The sequence below is a fragment of the Polyodon spathula genome, chromosome 5 (assembly GCF_017654505.1).
Source record: "Polyodon spathula isolate WHYD16114869_AA chromosome 5, ASM1765450v1, whole genome shotgun sequence".
Taxonomy (NCBI): domain Eukaryota; kingdom Metazoa; phylum Chordata; class Actinopteri; order Acipenseriformes; family Polyodontidae; genus Polyodon; species Polyodon spathula.
The window spans coordinates 71,537,356-71,551,378 of NC_054538.1; the positions used below are offsets into that span (position 1 = coordinate 71,537,356).

Below are 14,023 nucleotides of genomic sequence, written 5' to 3' on the forward strand. Positions count from 1 at the left end.
TGCGTGGCCCGTAAGCTTTTGCTCTGGGAATATGAGAACCTCCTTTCACTGCAGGCGGTACACCTGCCCAGGGTGACACACTGACATTTTTTATATCACCAAGCAAACATGATAAAAGTAACTTGTGACGTATCAAACAAGCTGCAAAACAAACCGAGAACACTAGTCGGCCGACTCCTACCTAATGGCCTCCTGTTTTAGTGTAGGAAATAAATGTACCTTCTAATATGTTATTTGGGAAAGGTTTACAGATGAGTACACTGAAAGGACAGAAAACATTTTTGGTGATTCAAATTCAGACCCGAGCCTGACCTGCAGGACTCTGTTCTAGGGTGCATCTGTCAAGGACATTTTCAATGCAGCGGTGTGGGCTACTCCCTATACCTTTACTAGGTTCTAGAGACTTAATGTCGTGGATCCTCAAAACCCTGCTTTTGGAACAAGAGTGCTAAGGACAGCTTCCCAGTTAACCCTTACAACACAGGCGTAGAGGTGAGTTTCTCTTGGTTTAATCTTGCAGCATTCCGGTCATTCGGCAATCTTGTCCTTGCGACGGTGTGGGTATACTGACCCATTCGGTAATGGTTACATTTCGTACTTGAACGGGAGTTAGTTTTAAATAGAGTTTTTAGTTCTTTTTTTATGTTTCATGACAAAGAGCAGATATGCATTGTTTTATTTTGAAATGGTTTTGGTAGGTTACAATCTGCCCGTAAATATTTGTGAATGTAATTATAAAAACCATTGAGGAGCTGGTATGCATATTTTCTTTCTTTCTTAAGCTAAAACAAATAAGGAAGACCTGTGCCAAGTATTTTGTTCCGTCATTTTTCAGAAAACAAACAGGTTAGTTTAATGACTTTTCAATAAAGCCAATAAAATGTGAAATAATGTAAAACTGGCATCGAATGTTTGAATCCACTACTCACATTTATCAGGAAACAATACACCTGCTGCAACAGCTGTAAATACAACATTTGAGAAATCAATATCATGAATTTTTGTACCCCTTCTGTCTAGGTTTCAGCTCAAGTACCCCTTTAATTTTGCACTGTACTGAATGGTACCACAGTTGCAATAAAAGGCAGAATAATCTGATGATATTTAATATATATAATTTATGTCACAACAGTTTGGGTACAGAATACCAAACAGTCATTCTTAAAACTTGTAATTACAAGTATTTGGATGCACAGAATCAAAAGACAGTATTTGGGATTCTGTTCAGAAACACATGTATTGGCTCTCTATTCTAGTAGTCATAGTAGTAGTTTTAACCAAATGTTTTATTGTTATATTATATTATTTAATACAACTGTTGTATTGTTTAAAGTTTAAAATCTCAAGTTGGTGAGGAGGGATTAAGGAGAGGGGGAGTGTTTGCCAGCTATGTACCTGCTGCTTTTGAAGTAGCATTGTGTGTTCTGTAAGCAAATAAGACGTTAATTTTCAATAATATATATTCCAATGACGATTGTGTTGGCAAGATGTATTTAAAAAAAACAAAAAAAAGAAGAAAAAGCTTCTTCTCCTACACCAGAATACTTTCCTGCTGTAGGTTAAATGCTGCAGTTTATTTTGTACACTTTTTTTTTTTTTTTTTTTTTTTACTGTCAATGTGATTGTAACATTAAAATAAATAAATAAATAAATAGATACTACTACTACTACTACTACTACTACTACTACTAATAATAATAATAATAATGTCTGAATAATGTGGTTGGCTATGCTTGTAATTACGCTGCACAGCTGTAAAATGACCAGCCCCTACATAGTAAATGGGAGATTCATTTAAATTTATTAGAACATGTAGTTTTTTATGGAGTCTAATTGGTCCAATGCGTACTACATATTTGAAATACGTACTAAATAATGCAGCTTTGACCCAGGTTACCTTCTACAAAAAATAACTGACAGATATACTCTACATAATGTGTAAAAACTTTTGTACAGCAAAAATGAATTCAGTTTATACTCCTCAGAAGTATAACAAACAATACATAGTCTAGATAATAACACACAATTATTTATTGAAAACATCACAACAGCCTTACAATAAATACATTCTTGATAAGACCACATAATATATTTTTAGTTTCTCAAAGAACATAGTGAGGAATACTGTACTCAGTGTATTTTGTGTATATTGTGATTGTAATGCAACAATATGTATATATTTTAAATATGTCAGCAAAGCTTAGATCGATTTCTTTAACAGCAAGCTTTTAAATAGACATTAGCTATTTTAAGACTGAGGACTAAAATAGTTGCTCCCACAAATGTGACGTGAAGTGTGCCAGTAATCAGAAAACTGAAAACCACAAGTTAGTAACACTCTATACAAGACAAAAGCAGAGGTTGTCCTTTGGTGACAGGACTATGTTCCTCTAGAATAAGATGTACTTAATGGTGAACTAACAGCTGTTTACAAATGCACATTTTGCTGGAATTGTTTCCAACTATTAACCAAACACAAGGCTGTCTATGTTACAAATCTAAAAGAGCTGAACTCTCACAGATAGGTGTGATTTATTCACCCTCTTTTTTAACATGACACAAAATACACATGCAGTGCAGATATATGTGTGGTTGATGTATAAAGGAGCATTAAGATCTGCCTCAGATCATGAAGATAAATCTAAAGACCAAGACTGGCCTGCCTGTCCATGGACAGCATTACTGCAAAGACAGTCAGAGGACTGCAAGATGAAACATGTAAACAGATCACACATATTGTAATAAAAGCATGATTTTAAAGTCTAAAGCTAACCAGCTTTCAGAGTTTTGGACAACCATCTATGTTTCTGGTTTAATCCTCAGACTGAACTTAAAATGTTTACATCAATTAGTTTCAAATTATTTTGACTGTGGATAACATTACACCTAATAATTTTTCACAGGCAATGCAGCAAACATACCACAACAAAGCATTGGCTCGAACTAGCTTTGTGAAAGTAGACAACCCAGAGTCTTGTGTAGTTAAACCGTTACTTTTGGCACTGCATTCTCTACAGTGTACAAATTTAAAATGTCTGTAATAACCGGAAAATACATAATCATCACAAAAAAAGTTGCTTATTGAATATTCAGTGCCAGCACTGATATATAAAAAATAAAAATCCCTATAATTAGGGAAAACTTAGTACATTTTTTAAAAACAACAAAAAAGATATATATAATATATATATGAACAAAAGTATTATATATATATATATATATATATATATATATATATATATATATATAACATATATAAACATTTTGAATAATAATAATAATAATAATAATAATAATAATAATAATAATAATAATAATAATAATAAATAACAAAACAAAAAAAAAAAAAAAAGGCTACATCTTATGTTTTCAGTATTTTATGATGGTCAGTATCTTCCCTTTTTGGTGTATTTTCAATCCATAAATCAGTAGAGGAGAGAAATAAGTCTAGAACATGCAAACAGACAGACAACAGGCAATTTATAAATTGAATGTCAAAATGTAAAAAGCACCTGGATCCAAAATTAACTTGCACAGTCCATTTCCTCAGAAATAGTTACGCTATACATTTAAATGTCTTTGAAGCTTTCCACTTATGATTTTTTAGTGGTTTTGTGTGTTTTTTGTGAAATGTCCTGAGAGAGAATCAAATCAGGTCTGCTTTTAAAAATAAAAATATAAATAAAAAATAAAAAAAAAATCCAAGATGAATCCCTCACAAAAACAAGGGGAGGTAGGTGACAAGCATATGATAAAAACCTACCTAATCACAAGTTGTGATTTAATTGGTACACTAATGTGTACCTGTTGCCTATGACTGTTGACTACAACTATGTTCTAAAACTCCCTTGATAATGTAGTTGTTGTGTATGACAGTATCAGTAATATTACAAGTGTTGTAAGGTCTTATAGGGCGTAACCTGAACAGATTTTAAAGTAGGTCTTCTTTATCTACCCTTTACTCACAAAGCTAACCCATGTAATGACTGGCATTACTAATGGGTTCCTCATGAGCGTAAATGTGTTCACACTTGAACAAAGGTAAAAGGAAGAAACTAGGAAGCAAATATCTCTTATTTCTTTGTTTTGTGTCCCTCACTATCTTTGTGGTTCTGCTTTTGTAAAGCGGCTCATGTTTGCCAGCATGCTGTGGCAGACAAGGCTTACAAGCACTGTGTTTGGGGTCTAAGGCAGCCAGCATTGGGGATTATAACCAACCAGTACACTCAAATGCAGAGTGGCCCCTGGCATGGAAACCATGTACACAGCTAAGGCAGTCCATTCAGTGGTTTTCTTTGCTTGTTTACTGAAAGGTCCACACTTCAATGTCCTGGACAATGAAGTCCTCTTTCTTTGACAGAGTTTCATTGCAGAAGGTTTCACAAGGGTAGCTGGAGCCATGATACAAGTCTGAGTCCAGCCACAAACCAAAATGTCCTCTGAAAAAAGACAAATTATTATAGAATGATCTTATATGGGAAAAACAAGAAATGTAGTAATTATGCAATTTTCTGCAGTACTACACACACATTAGGTCATGGATTTCATCACATTTCAAAGAAAATCAAAGCCTTAAAATCATGTGTTCGAGTGCAGCAATGTGTTTTTCTCGTTTGCTCCCAAGCCCAATTATTTTTTTTATTTCAACCCTCACCGTTGCCCTGACACGGGAGAGACGACTAGCCACCTCAGAGCTACAGCGTCGCTGGTGCGCACTGAGGCGAGGACACCCTAGCCAACATAAGCGCTCCCCAACCGGGCAGTGCTCGGCCAATTGTGCGCTGCCCCCTGGGAACTCCCATCCACGGTTGGCAGTAGAATACCCTGGGCTCTAATTGGTGATCTCCAGGCTATAGGGCCCATTCTGCACTCCACGCTGAGTGCCTTTACTGGATGCGCCACTCGGGAGCCCATCAGTGAAACTTCTGTCTAATTACTTAACAGTTTTTGTTAAATAGTTTGAAGGTGAAATCACAATTCGTTTTCACACTCACCTTCCACCTCCCAGTTGTAGAGAATCTATATTTCCTTTAATGAAGTAATAATTTTGTCCACTCCACGTGAAGATCTGGGAAAATAAAAAAAATATATAACATTCCCTAATAAGAATCTGATCATCTTGAGCTGACAACCCAGTATTTTACGTTTAAAGCCAAAGTTTAACCTGCTCACCTTAAAGTCAGGATTAAAAGAGTAGAAAAAGGTCTCTCCTGTGCCATAACAGTGATCACTAACTTTAAAAGGATGTGATGTTAATGCCCCAAAGACCTGCACCGAACATGAAAACAAAAATGAAATTTTAAATCAGTGATCTCAACCATAGATTATCACCAGATTACCCCTAACAATAAGTGTTTAATGCAGATGCCCTTAGTTTTGATTTGTTGTATTTTAAACTGAGGCTATGTATGGCAATGTGTGAATGTACTGCAGCTGCTTTATGACCGCTGTCTTGCAGACTCCCTGGACACATTTGTAAACAAGCTGGCCAACTGTTAAAACCATATGGATATATCCTTCTGAAGGCCTCACCTGATTGTCCATATCTTTAATAACCAGAAGCACAGGACTGTCCAGATCTGTCATGTTGCGGTACAAGGTTTTCAAGCTGGTTCCATGCACTGCTGTACTGTATACCAGTCTCCACGGATACCCCTGAGTCCTGGCAGGCAGACACTGTGCCAACTGGGAAAAAAAACACACCTCACTTTAGAGATTGACACGTTTTTACGAGTATATCAGGAAGACTATTGTTACCTCCAGAGTGCCTGCGGCTTCAAGCATTAAAGCCCTGTTGGTGTCGGTAACAACAGTCTTCCCTTGGGTCAATAATTTTCCACCATAGCCCTCTTCTCCAGTCCATACCTACTAATTATATATATATATATAGCATATGGTAACTCATTCCCTGCGTCACTATTTTAACATACTCGAGCACATGCAACGCAATGAGTGCAGTTGGCATTTGCACAGAAAGTTAGTCATATAACTGCATTATGGAGCAAACTACTAAAAGTGAAAGACTCATTGTGAATGGGAATTTTGTTTAAACAAAAAAAAAAAAAAACTTTGACGTATTGACTGTGAAATTGAAAGTATCACTTTCAATATCACAGACATAGGCTACATATAATCTGAAGCACCACCTGCATGCTAAACACTCTTTCACTTCTCAAAATACACTTTCTAGCAAACCATACCAAATGAAACCCGTCAGTTTCGACACAGTACACTTTTAGTAATGGATCAGGCTTAGCAGGATCATGGCCCATGAATCAGGCTATATATATAAATAAATAATAGTGCAGTAATCTGTGTGTATCTGCCAATCACATATCCGCCCTAACCATTTATATGTGTCATGACCAAGCTCTTCAGCAGTGTATGAGTGAGTGAGAGAGAGAGAGAGAGAGAGAGAGAGAGAGAGAGAGAGAGAGAGAGAGAGAGAGAGAGAGAGATAAGCAAGTCGACAGCTGGGTGAATAGCCCGAGTTAGTTCATTATTGAACAGAAAAGATTAGTTCAGAGATTGTAGATCCTACCAAAGTTTTTGTACACTGTGTTGTATGTGCTTCGTACGCTGCCATTGCTGGTAGTGTCACTTGAGGTGTTCAGTGTGTTGATATGTAAATAAATCCTGTTCGCCTGCGGGGCATATCAACTTCAACCTCCATCTCGAGCTCCTGCCTGTCACTCAGCAGTGAATGCACGCATCCACACGGCAGACGGCTACCCTGTCACAAGCATTAATATAAAGTATCTTTAAGGGAGCTCCCTAATAAAAGCTGGATCTCAAAACAATAATTGTGTGAATATAATAATTGTTACAGCTGTGTATAATAGTATTTAAAGCAGGATTCATTCATCAACATTTTACATATCTGCCCTTACTCTGATCCCATCGCAGTTGGATACGTGAGGGACTACTGTATTTACAATTAAGGGGAATACAACTGTTACTTAATGAATGCCTTGTTTTATTTAGACAATTTTAAGTTATCAATAAAAAAAGAATACTTTTTAGTTTTTTAAACAGCAATAAAAAACAACAAAAAGGATACCCTTTTAAAGGAAACTGATAAGAAAATATACAGTAGAATTTGAAATGCATTAAGATGAGTAACAAACTGCTCCATTGTGATTTAGCGGTTCAAACAATTTAACAGCAAATGCTGGAATTTTTCTGTATAGTTCTGTGTAAATCGATATAAAATTGTAAGAGGCAACAATATGAATCTAGAAATAGGACAATAAGTTTTTTTATATACAAATAATAATAATAATAATAATAATAATAAAACAATACAATACAAATATCACTTCTATGGTGCTTTTCATTCAAGTTTTCCTGGGCACTTTACAAAAGAAATATACAAAATTCTGCTACAATTAAACAGATCCAAACAAATTTAACACAAATTAACACTAACTAACTCGGGCCTGAAAAAAATGAAAACGGACCAAAAAAACAACAACTTCAGCTAACATCGAAACTAACTCGGTCCCTTTGTTTGCAGACAAATGTGAACAGCAAGCAGATTGACATATTTTTTCAAACTAAACTAACCAGACCGAGTCCGTTTGAAACAGACTCCGTGTGATTGAAACAGACTCAGTGTGATTTTGAGCATACAACCAACTTCGTCTCTACGTGCAAAGTATACAGTTGATTTTTTACTGCTGTTAACTATTTAACTCTGTACATACATTACTTTTTTATTCATAAAAATAATATTACACAATTCTTATTTATTTTAACTGTATTTATTTAGCTTTTGTATGTATCCTTCAACAAAGTTGCCGATGAACTACACAATTAGTGTACTATATTAGTTAAATAATTTACAGAAATACAAAAGACGTCTTTTGGCTGACAGAGCACAACATTACAGAACAGTTTACACGCTGAACTGGGTTTACCTTTTGGATGTGTGGCTCTTCTAAGAGCACACTGTGATCCTTCAGGACTGGTAGCAGGTCTTCCACCACTTCATCCTCAAAACTGCTAAAGCTCTGCTGTCTTCTTGCCTCATTGACATTGATGATCTGTACAAAAACAATTCCAGTTCTAGTTCCCATACTGAACATGCACCTATGTATTGTAGATTAACCAAAACATCACAATATCTGTAAACCCCATTAAAAAAATGTTAAAACATTGCCTGCCAGTTAAAGATCCGAAACATAACAGTTTCACCCTCAAATACATGGAGGGTTACAGTTTTAAAAACGAATGTTTATTCATAAAACCAACAGTATTTCACACTGTTTCTATGCAATTTCCCCCCCCTCCCCAAAGACTCTAACAATTTGCCTCACAACAGATGGGCATATATGTCAGATGTAGAATTTTGAATATATTGTACTGTAAAATGTGACTTTTTTTTTTGCTTCTTTGCACTGCTGTACTGTAAATGTATATAAATGTAACAATGTTGCTTGTTTATGAGGCTAATCATATCAGTTAACATAAATACTAATATGAAACTGTCCTTACAGTAAACATCAACTCTCAAATTACACTGTTGCTTCTTTAAACTGTGAAAACATGGTGCTCTGAAAACACACACACATTTTATATATATATATATATACACACACACACACACACACACACACACACAGGCACAAAACTAAACTAAACCTTTACAAATATTACTATTATTATGTATTTCAGGTTTCTCAATCAGTTTAATCCACTGTTTAAAAACAGTTTTAGTTTATAATAAAATGTAAGTAAAACTTAAATTTACAGAAAACTACATGGAATAACCCAACACCACTTTCTTAATAATAATAATAATAATAATAATAATAATAATAATAATAATAATAATAACAACAACAACAATAATAATAAACTGCCTTTACTAACCTCCACATAAGGCTCTTCATTATCTTTGGCAAAGTACACAATTTTGATATTCAGCGGCACTGGAGGAGCCCTCATTGCTAATGGTTAAGTTTCAGTTGCTACTGTAACCTGACTTCCACGTGCGTTTATCACTTACACTCTCTAAGGCACACACTTTATAATCCTAGTCTTGAGCACATGTCGGTGTTTGATTTCTGACACAGTTAATCTGATTGGCTCAGGAGATTTTATTTCTTTCAAAACAGAAAGTGAATGCAACAGGAAGTAGCCTAGCCAAATATGGTATGTACAGCAAACTGCTTCCTCTAGCTCTTAAACTGATTATTACACCCAGGTCCTCCCAGAGAGTGCCATTCATTCCTCTTCTTAATGTATAGACAGTGCAGAATTTTACATTTGCTTTTCAATATTATTATATCACAACATAAGCTTTTTATTCTTCAAATATAACATATTCAAATCCAAAATAAGAATATTTTAAATGACCTACTCCACATTGCAGTCAATATCAGGATATGTAACATACGAGCAGCAGTGAACATGCACATACTTTTCAGAATTACTGTAATCCAGTGTTTTACCACAAATCAACAGACTTTATTTTATTTTTATTGCGTCTTCAGTCTTTTCTCTAAGTGGGAATCTGTTTTACCCAAGCATTTTTCACATGGGTTTCCAACATTGTTATGTTGGTATGCTTGAAATATCACTTTCACTAAAGTAAAGATGGTGAATAGTAGGGTGGTCATTGAATAAAACTGGGAGTGAATTGAAAATGGCATTTTTTTTATCTTAAGACTATATATAGTCTTATACCTTGCACAGTCATTTTTACATTTTGACTGTATGTTCCTACTTTTGGTACCAAGTATTGGAGACTGACCCATTTATGAACTATTTTTAAATGGAATGGTCTATGCTTAACCTAAAAACAATAGCTGTGTGCAACTATGTTAATGCCAACATTGCATAAAATGCCAAAGAAGTTATGTTGATCAAAATTGTTCAATATTATGCTTTTTATTAGCCCTAGGATAACTAATTCAATATTTTCATTGACAGATACTGAAAATTAAACAAAAACAGGTATACACATATTGCTGTATCAGTTTATTGGAGTTTTCTGTTCTTTACCATACGAGCGATTTGCAGTTTTGAGTGGATTTAGCATTCCTTAACTAAACAGGTCTGTTCATGACCCATAAAACACTGTTTTATTACATCCCCTAATACACTCCTTGCATTTTACACTTAGCAACCTGACTCTGCACATCCTATACCCTTCTCCCTATTGAACGCACAACAGGTTTTAAAGTCCAGACAGTCATTCAGTATGGGGAAAAGCTCACCTCCCAGCTTTTGGGAACTGTATCACTGAAGAAGTTGTCAATCATGTCAAGCTCTTCCTTCTCCACCACGACGAAGCCATGTTCCTTAGCATCTTTTCCATAGACCTCTGGTGACCATTGTACAAAGAAGGCATACAGGTGATCCACCCTGGGAGGCAATTAGACAGTGAACCCTGTGAATTACTATAAATATAGTTAACTACTATATACAAGTAAAGCCAAAATGTCTAAATGAAAGCACTATCCTTATATTGTTTACTGACCCACTATAAATGGCAAACACGTCCCTGCCCTACCAGCAGTGCAATGTCGCAAATAACGCTGAATCAGCTAGGCTGGTTAGTAAAACATTGAATCCTTTTGTATGGAGAGTATCAGTAGCTAAGGCTCATGGTTCATCAACTGATTCAGATTCAGTTGTATTGAGTTTGCCCACTAATGATGATAAACAAACTATAAGTTAGGTGCCTGCTGATACGAAAAACAGTAAGTTTTGGCCCCCTACTGTATTCTGGATGAATGGCATCCCTTCTAAAGTGACCTTGTGTGAGCAGAAAGAAGTGTATAGTAACAATGTGTACAGATCCAGAACTATTGTACATGGTGCAGAAGTAACCCTGACACATAAATTAAAACATAAGCCTCTTGTTAATTGTGCATGTAATATGTGCCAAAGCAAGTCATCAGTGACTGGGCTCAGACTTTGTCCGGCATAAGAACATAAGAAAGTTTACAAACGAGAGGAGGCCATTCGGCCCATCTTGCTCGTTTGGTTGTTAGTAGCTTATTGATCCCAAAATCTCATCAAGCAGCTTCTTGAAGGATCCCAGGGTGTCAGCTTCAACAACATTACTGGGGAGTTGATTCCAGACCCTCACAATTCTCTGTGTAAAAAAGTGTCTCCTATTTTCTGTTCTGAATGCCCCTTTTTCTAAACTCCATTTGTGACCCCTGGCCCTTGTTTCTTTTTTCAGGCTGAAAAAGTCCCTTGGGTCGACACTGTCAATACCTTTTAGAATTTTGAATGCTTGAATTAGGTCGCCACGTAGTCTTCTTTGTTCAAGACTGAACAGATTCAATTCTTTTAGCCTGTCTGCATATGACATGCCTTTTAAGCCCGGAATAATTCTGGTCGCTCTTCTTTGCACTCTTTCTAGAGCAGCAATATCTTTTTTATAGCGAGGTGACCAGAACTGCACACAATATTCAAGATGAGGTCTTACTAGTGCATTGTACAGTTTTTAACATTACTTCCCTTGATTTAAATTCAACACTTTTCACAATGTATCCGAGCATCTTGTTAGCCTTTTTTATAGCTTCCCCACATTGCCTAGATGAAGACATTTCTGAGTCAACAAAAACTCCTAGGTCTTTTTCATAGATTCCTTCTCCAATTTCAATATCTCCCATATGATATTTATAATGTACATTTTTATTTCCTGCGTGCAGTACCTTACACTTTTCTCTATTAAATGTCATTTGCCATGTGTCTGCCCAGTTCTGAATCTTGTCTAGATCATTTTGAATGACCTTTGCTGCTGCAACAGTGTTTGCCACTCCTCCTACTTTTGTGTCGTCTGCAAATTTAACAAGTTTGCTTACTATACCAGAATCTAAATCATTAATGTAGATTAGGAATAGCAGAGGACCTAATACTGATCCCTGTGGTACACCACTGGTTACCACACTCCATTCTGAGGTTTTTCCTCTAATCAGTACTTTCTGTTTTCTACATGTTAACCACTCCCTAATCCATGTACATGCGTTTCCTTGAATCCCAACTGCGTTCAGTTTGAGAATTAATCTTTGTGCGGGACTTTGTCAAAAGCTTTCTGGAAATCTAAATAAACCATGTCATATGCTTTGCAATTATCCATTATCGATGTTGCATCCTCAAAAAAATCAAGCAAGTTAGTTAGGCACGATCTCCCTTTCCTAAAACCATGTTGACTGTCTCCCAGTACCCTGTTACCATATAGGTAATTTTCCATTTTGGATCTTATTATAGTTTCCATAAGTTTGCATATAATAGAAGTCAGGCTTACTGGTCTGTAGTTACCTGGTTCAGTTTTGTTTCCCTTTTTGTGGATCGGTATTACGTTTGCAATTTTCCAGTCTGTCGGTACCACCCCTGTGTCAAGAGACTGCTGCATGATCTTGGTTAGCGGTTTGTAAATTACTTCTTTCATTTCTTTGAGTACTATTGGGAGGATCTCATCCGGCCCAGGGGATTTGTTTATTTTAAGAGCTCCTAGTCCCTTTAACACTTCTGCCTCAGTTATGCTAAAGTTATTTAAAACTGGATAGGAACTGGATGACATGTGGGGCATGTTGTCAGTATCTTCCTTTGTAAAAACTTGTGAAAAGTAATCATTTAACATATTTGCTATTTTTTTTTCTTCCTCTACGATTTTGCCATTTGTATCTCTTAAACATTTAATCTCCTCTTTGAATGTTCTCTTGCTGTTGTAATATTGGAAAAACATTTTGGAATTGGTTTTAGCTCCCTTAGCAATGTTCATTTCTATTTCTCTCTTGGCCTTTCTAACTTCCTTTTTGACTTGCGTTTGCAGTTCTGTGTACTCTTTCTGCGTACTTTCTTTTTGGTCCTTTTTTAATGCTCTGTAAAATGCAGTCATTTGGCTAAACACTGTAGAATTTTGTTTGAATGCAATGATTCTGTAGGTATTTCTTTCTCTCATTTAAATGTAAACCCAAAAAGATATTAACAGGATTGAATGCATGAGTTGTGAAAGGGTCACTTAGTAAAATGGGCGCATCTGGGAAAATTAGAATGTGAGGAAGGTGTCCCTACTAAGTGTGTACAAGTGTCTTGTAGGTACAAAGTCAAGGCCATGGCGACTCACACCTGTGATGCGAGACGATGGATTCGAGAGCCTATTATTGTGTTCAATAAGCCTACCCGAGTGGAACCTGAGACCGAAGTGGAGTCTTGCTGGGAGTGAGCTGAAACCCCGGACATGGATTGGAGAATTTAAAATGAAATGTATTAATGCAATAATATGTGTTATAATCCTTTGTATTGTTTGTATAATCTTTAGTTTGGAAAATTGTGTAAGTGTGTCATCAAAAGTAATGCGTAATGCTGTTTTAATTCTTAATTGTGAAACTTATGTATTTTCTTTATATAAAATCATGCAGTAGAAGCTGGTATAGTTTGATACAAGTGGCCAGTTTTTAGGCAGTTTCTTATCAAAATGGGCTTGATTCCCAGAATTGAATGCAAGTTTCTGCAGCACCCTTTTAGCCTAAGAAAATGTTGTTAAATGTTGAAATAAGGTTTAATATGCTTGCTTTTTACTATAAACTATTTGTGCATGTAAGACCGTATGCTTAACACTGCCTGTTATAATAATATACATAAAATTGTTTCTCATCAAGATAGGTTCGCATTTAAAATAGTTAATAATCGTGTTCTATAGGGAGTAAACTGTCTAGTTTGACTCTGAGTTAAAAGATGATGCAACATAAAGAGATGTTGTTTGAAATATAAAATAAGAAGCTTAAAAAGTAATTTTAAGAAAAAGAATAGAAGATGGGTTTTAAGAAAGTAAAAACTTTATAACTTGCTGTGAGCCTGTCTTGAAGTCGTGCCAGAAAGTGGAGGGATAGTTGACATGAAGAGCGAAGTTCTCGTATCTAACAGCGTCAAGGTTAGAGTGTCTTCTCGCCATAGAAACATTGGAAAAAACCTTGATTATCGCTGGAAATTGGAAAGCTAAGCGCACAACTAGAAAACTGGTTTTAGCTGGTTTTTGTGCAGCTGAAAAAAATAGGAG

General features: G+C 35.8%; 1 protein-coding gene across 9 annotated transcripts in view; it reads right to left on the bottom strand.

Annotated features, from left to right (window-relative positions):
• Nucleotides 1–3,358: 3,358 nt before the first annotated feature.
• The window catches only part of LOC121316271 (nuclear receptor coactivator 7-like), a 49,265-nt gene continuing 38,600 nt past the window's right edge, over nt 3,359–14,023 (bottom strand). For 8 of the 9 annotated variants that reach the window (XM_041251242.1, XM_041251241.1, XM_041251246.1 and 5 more), the window contains 6 exons: nt 10,224–10,371; nt 7,920–8,045; nt 5,533–5,685; nt 5,173–5,268; nt 4,995–5,068; nt 3,359–4,439 (listed from right to left, as the gene is read on the bottom strand). In XM_041251242.1, the coding sequence (XP_041107176.1) occupies nt 4,304–4,439; nt 4,995–5,068; nt 5,173–5,268; nt 5,533–5,685; nt 7,920–8,045; nt 10,224–10,371 (733 nt within the window). In that variant the 3' untranslated portion in view covers nt 3,359–4,303. Of the gene's footprint in view, nt 4,440–4,994; nt 5,069–5,172; nt 5,269–5,532; nt 5,686–7,919; nt 8,046–8,874; nt 9,117–10,223; nt 10,372–14,023 lie in introns of those variants that run through there. The other variant, XM_041251248.1, reaches the window with a different exon arrangement.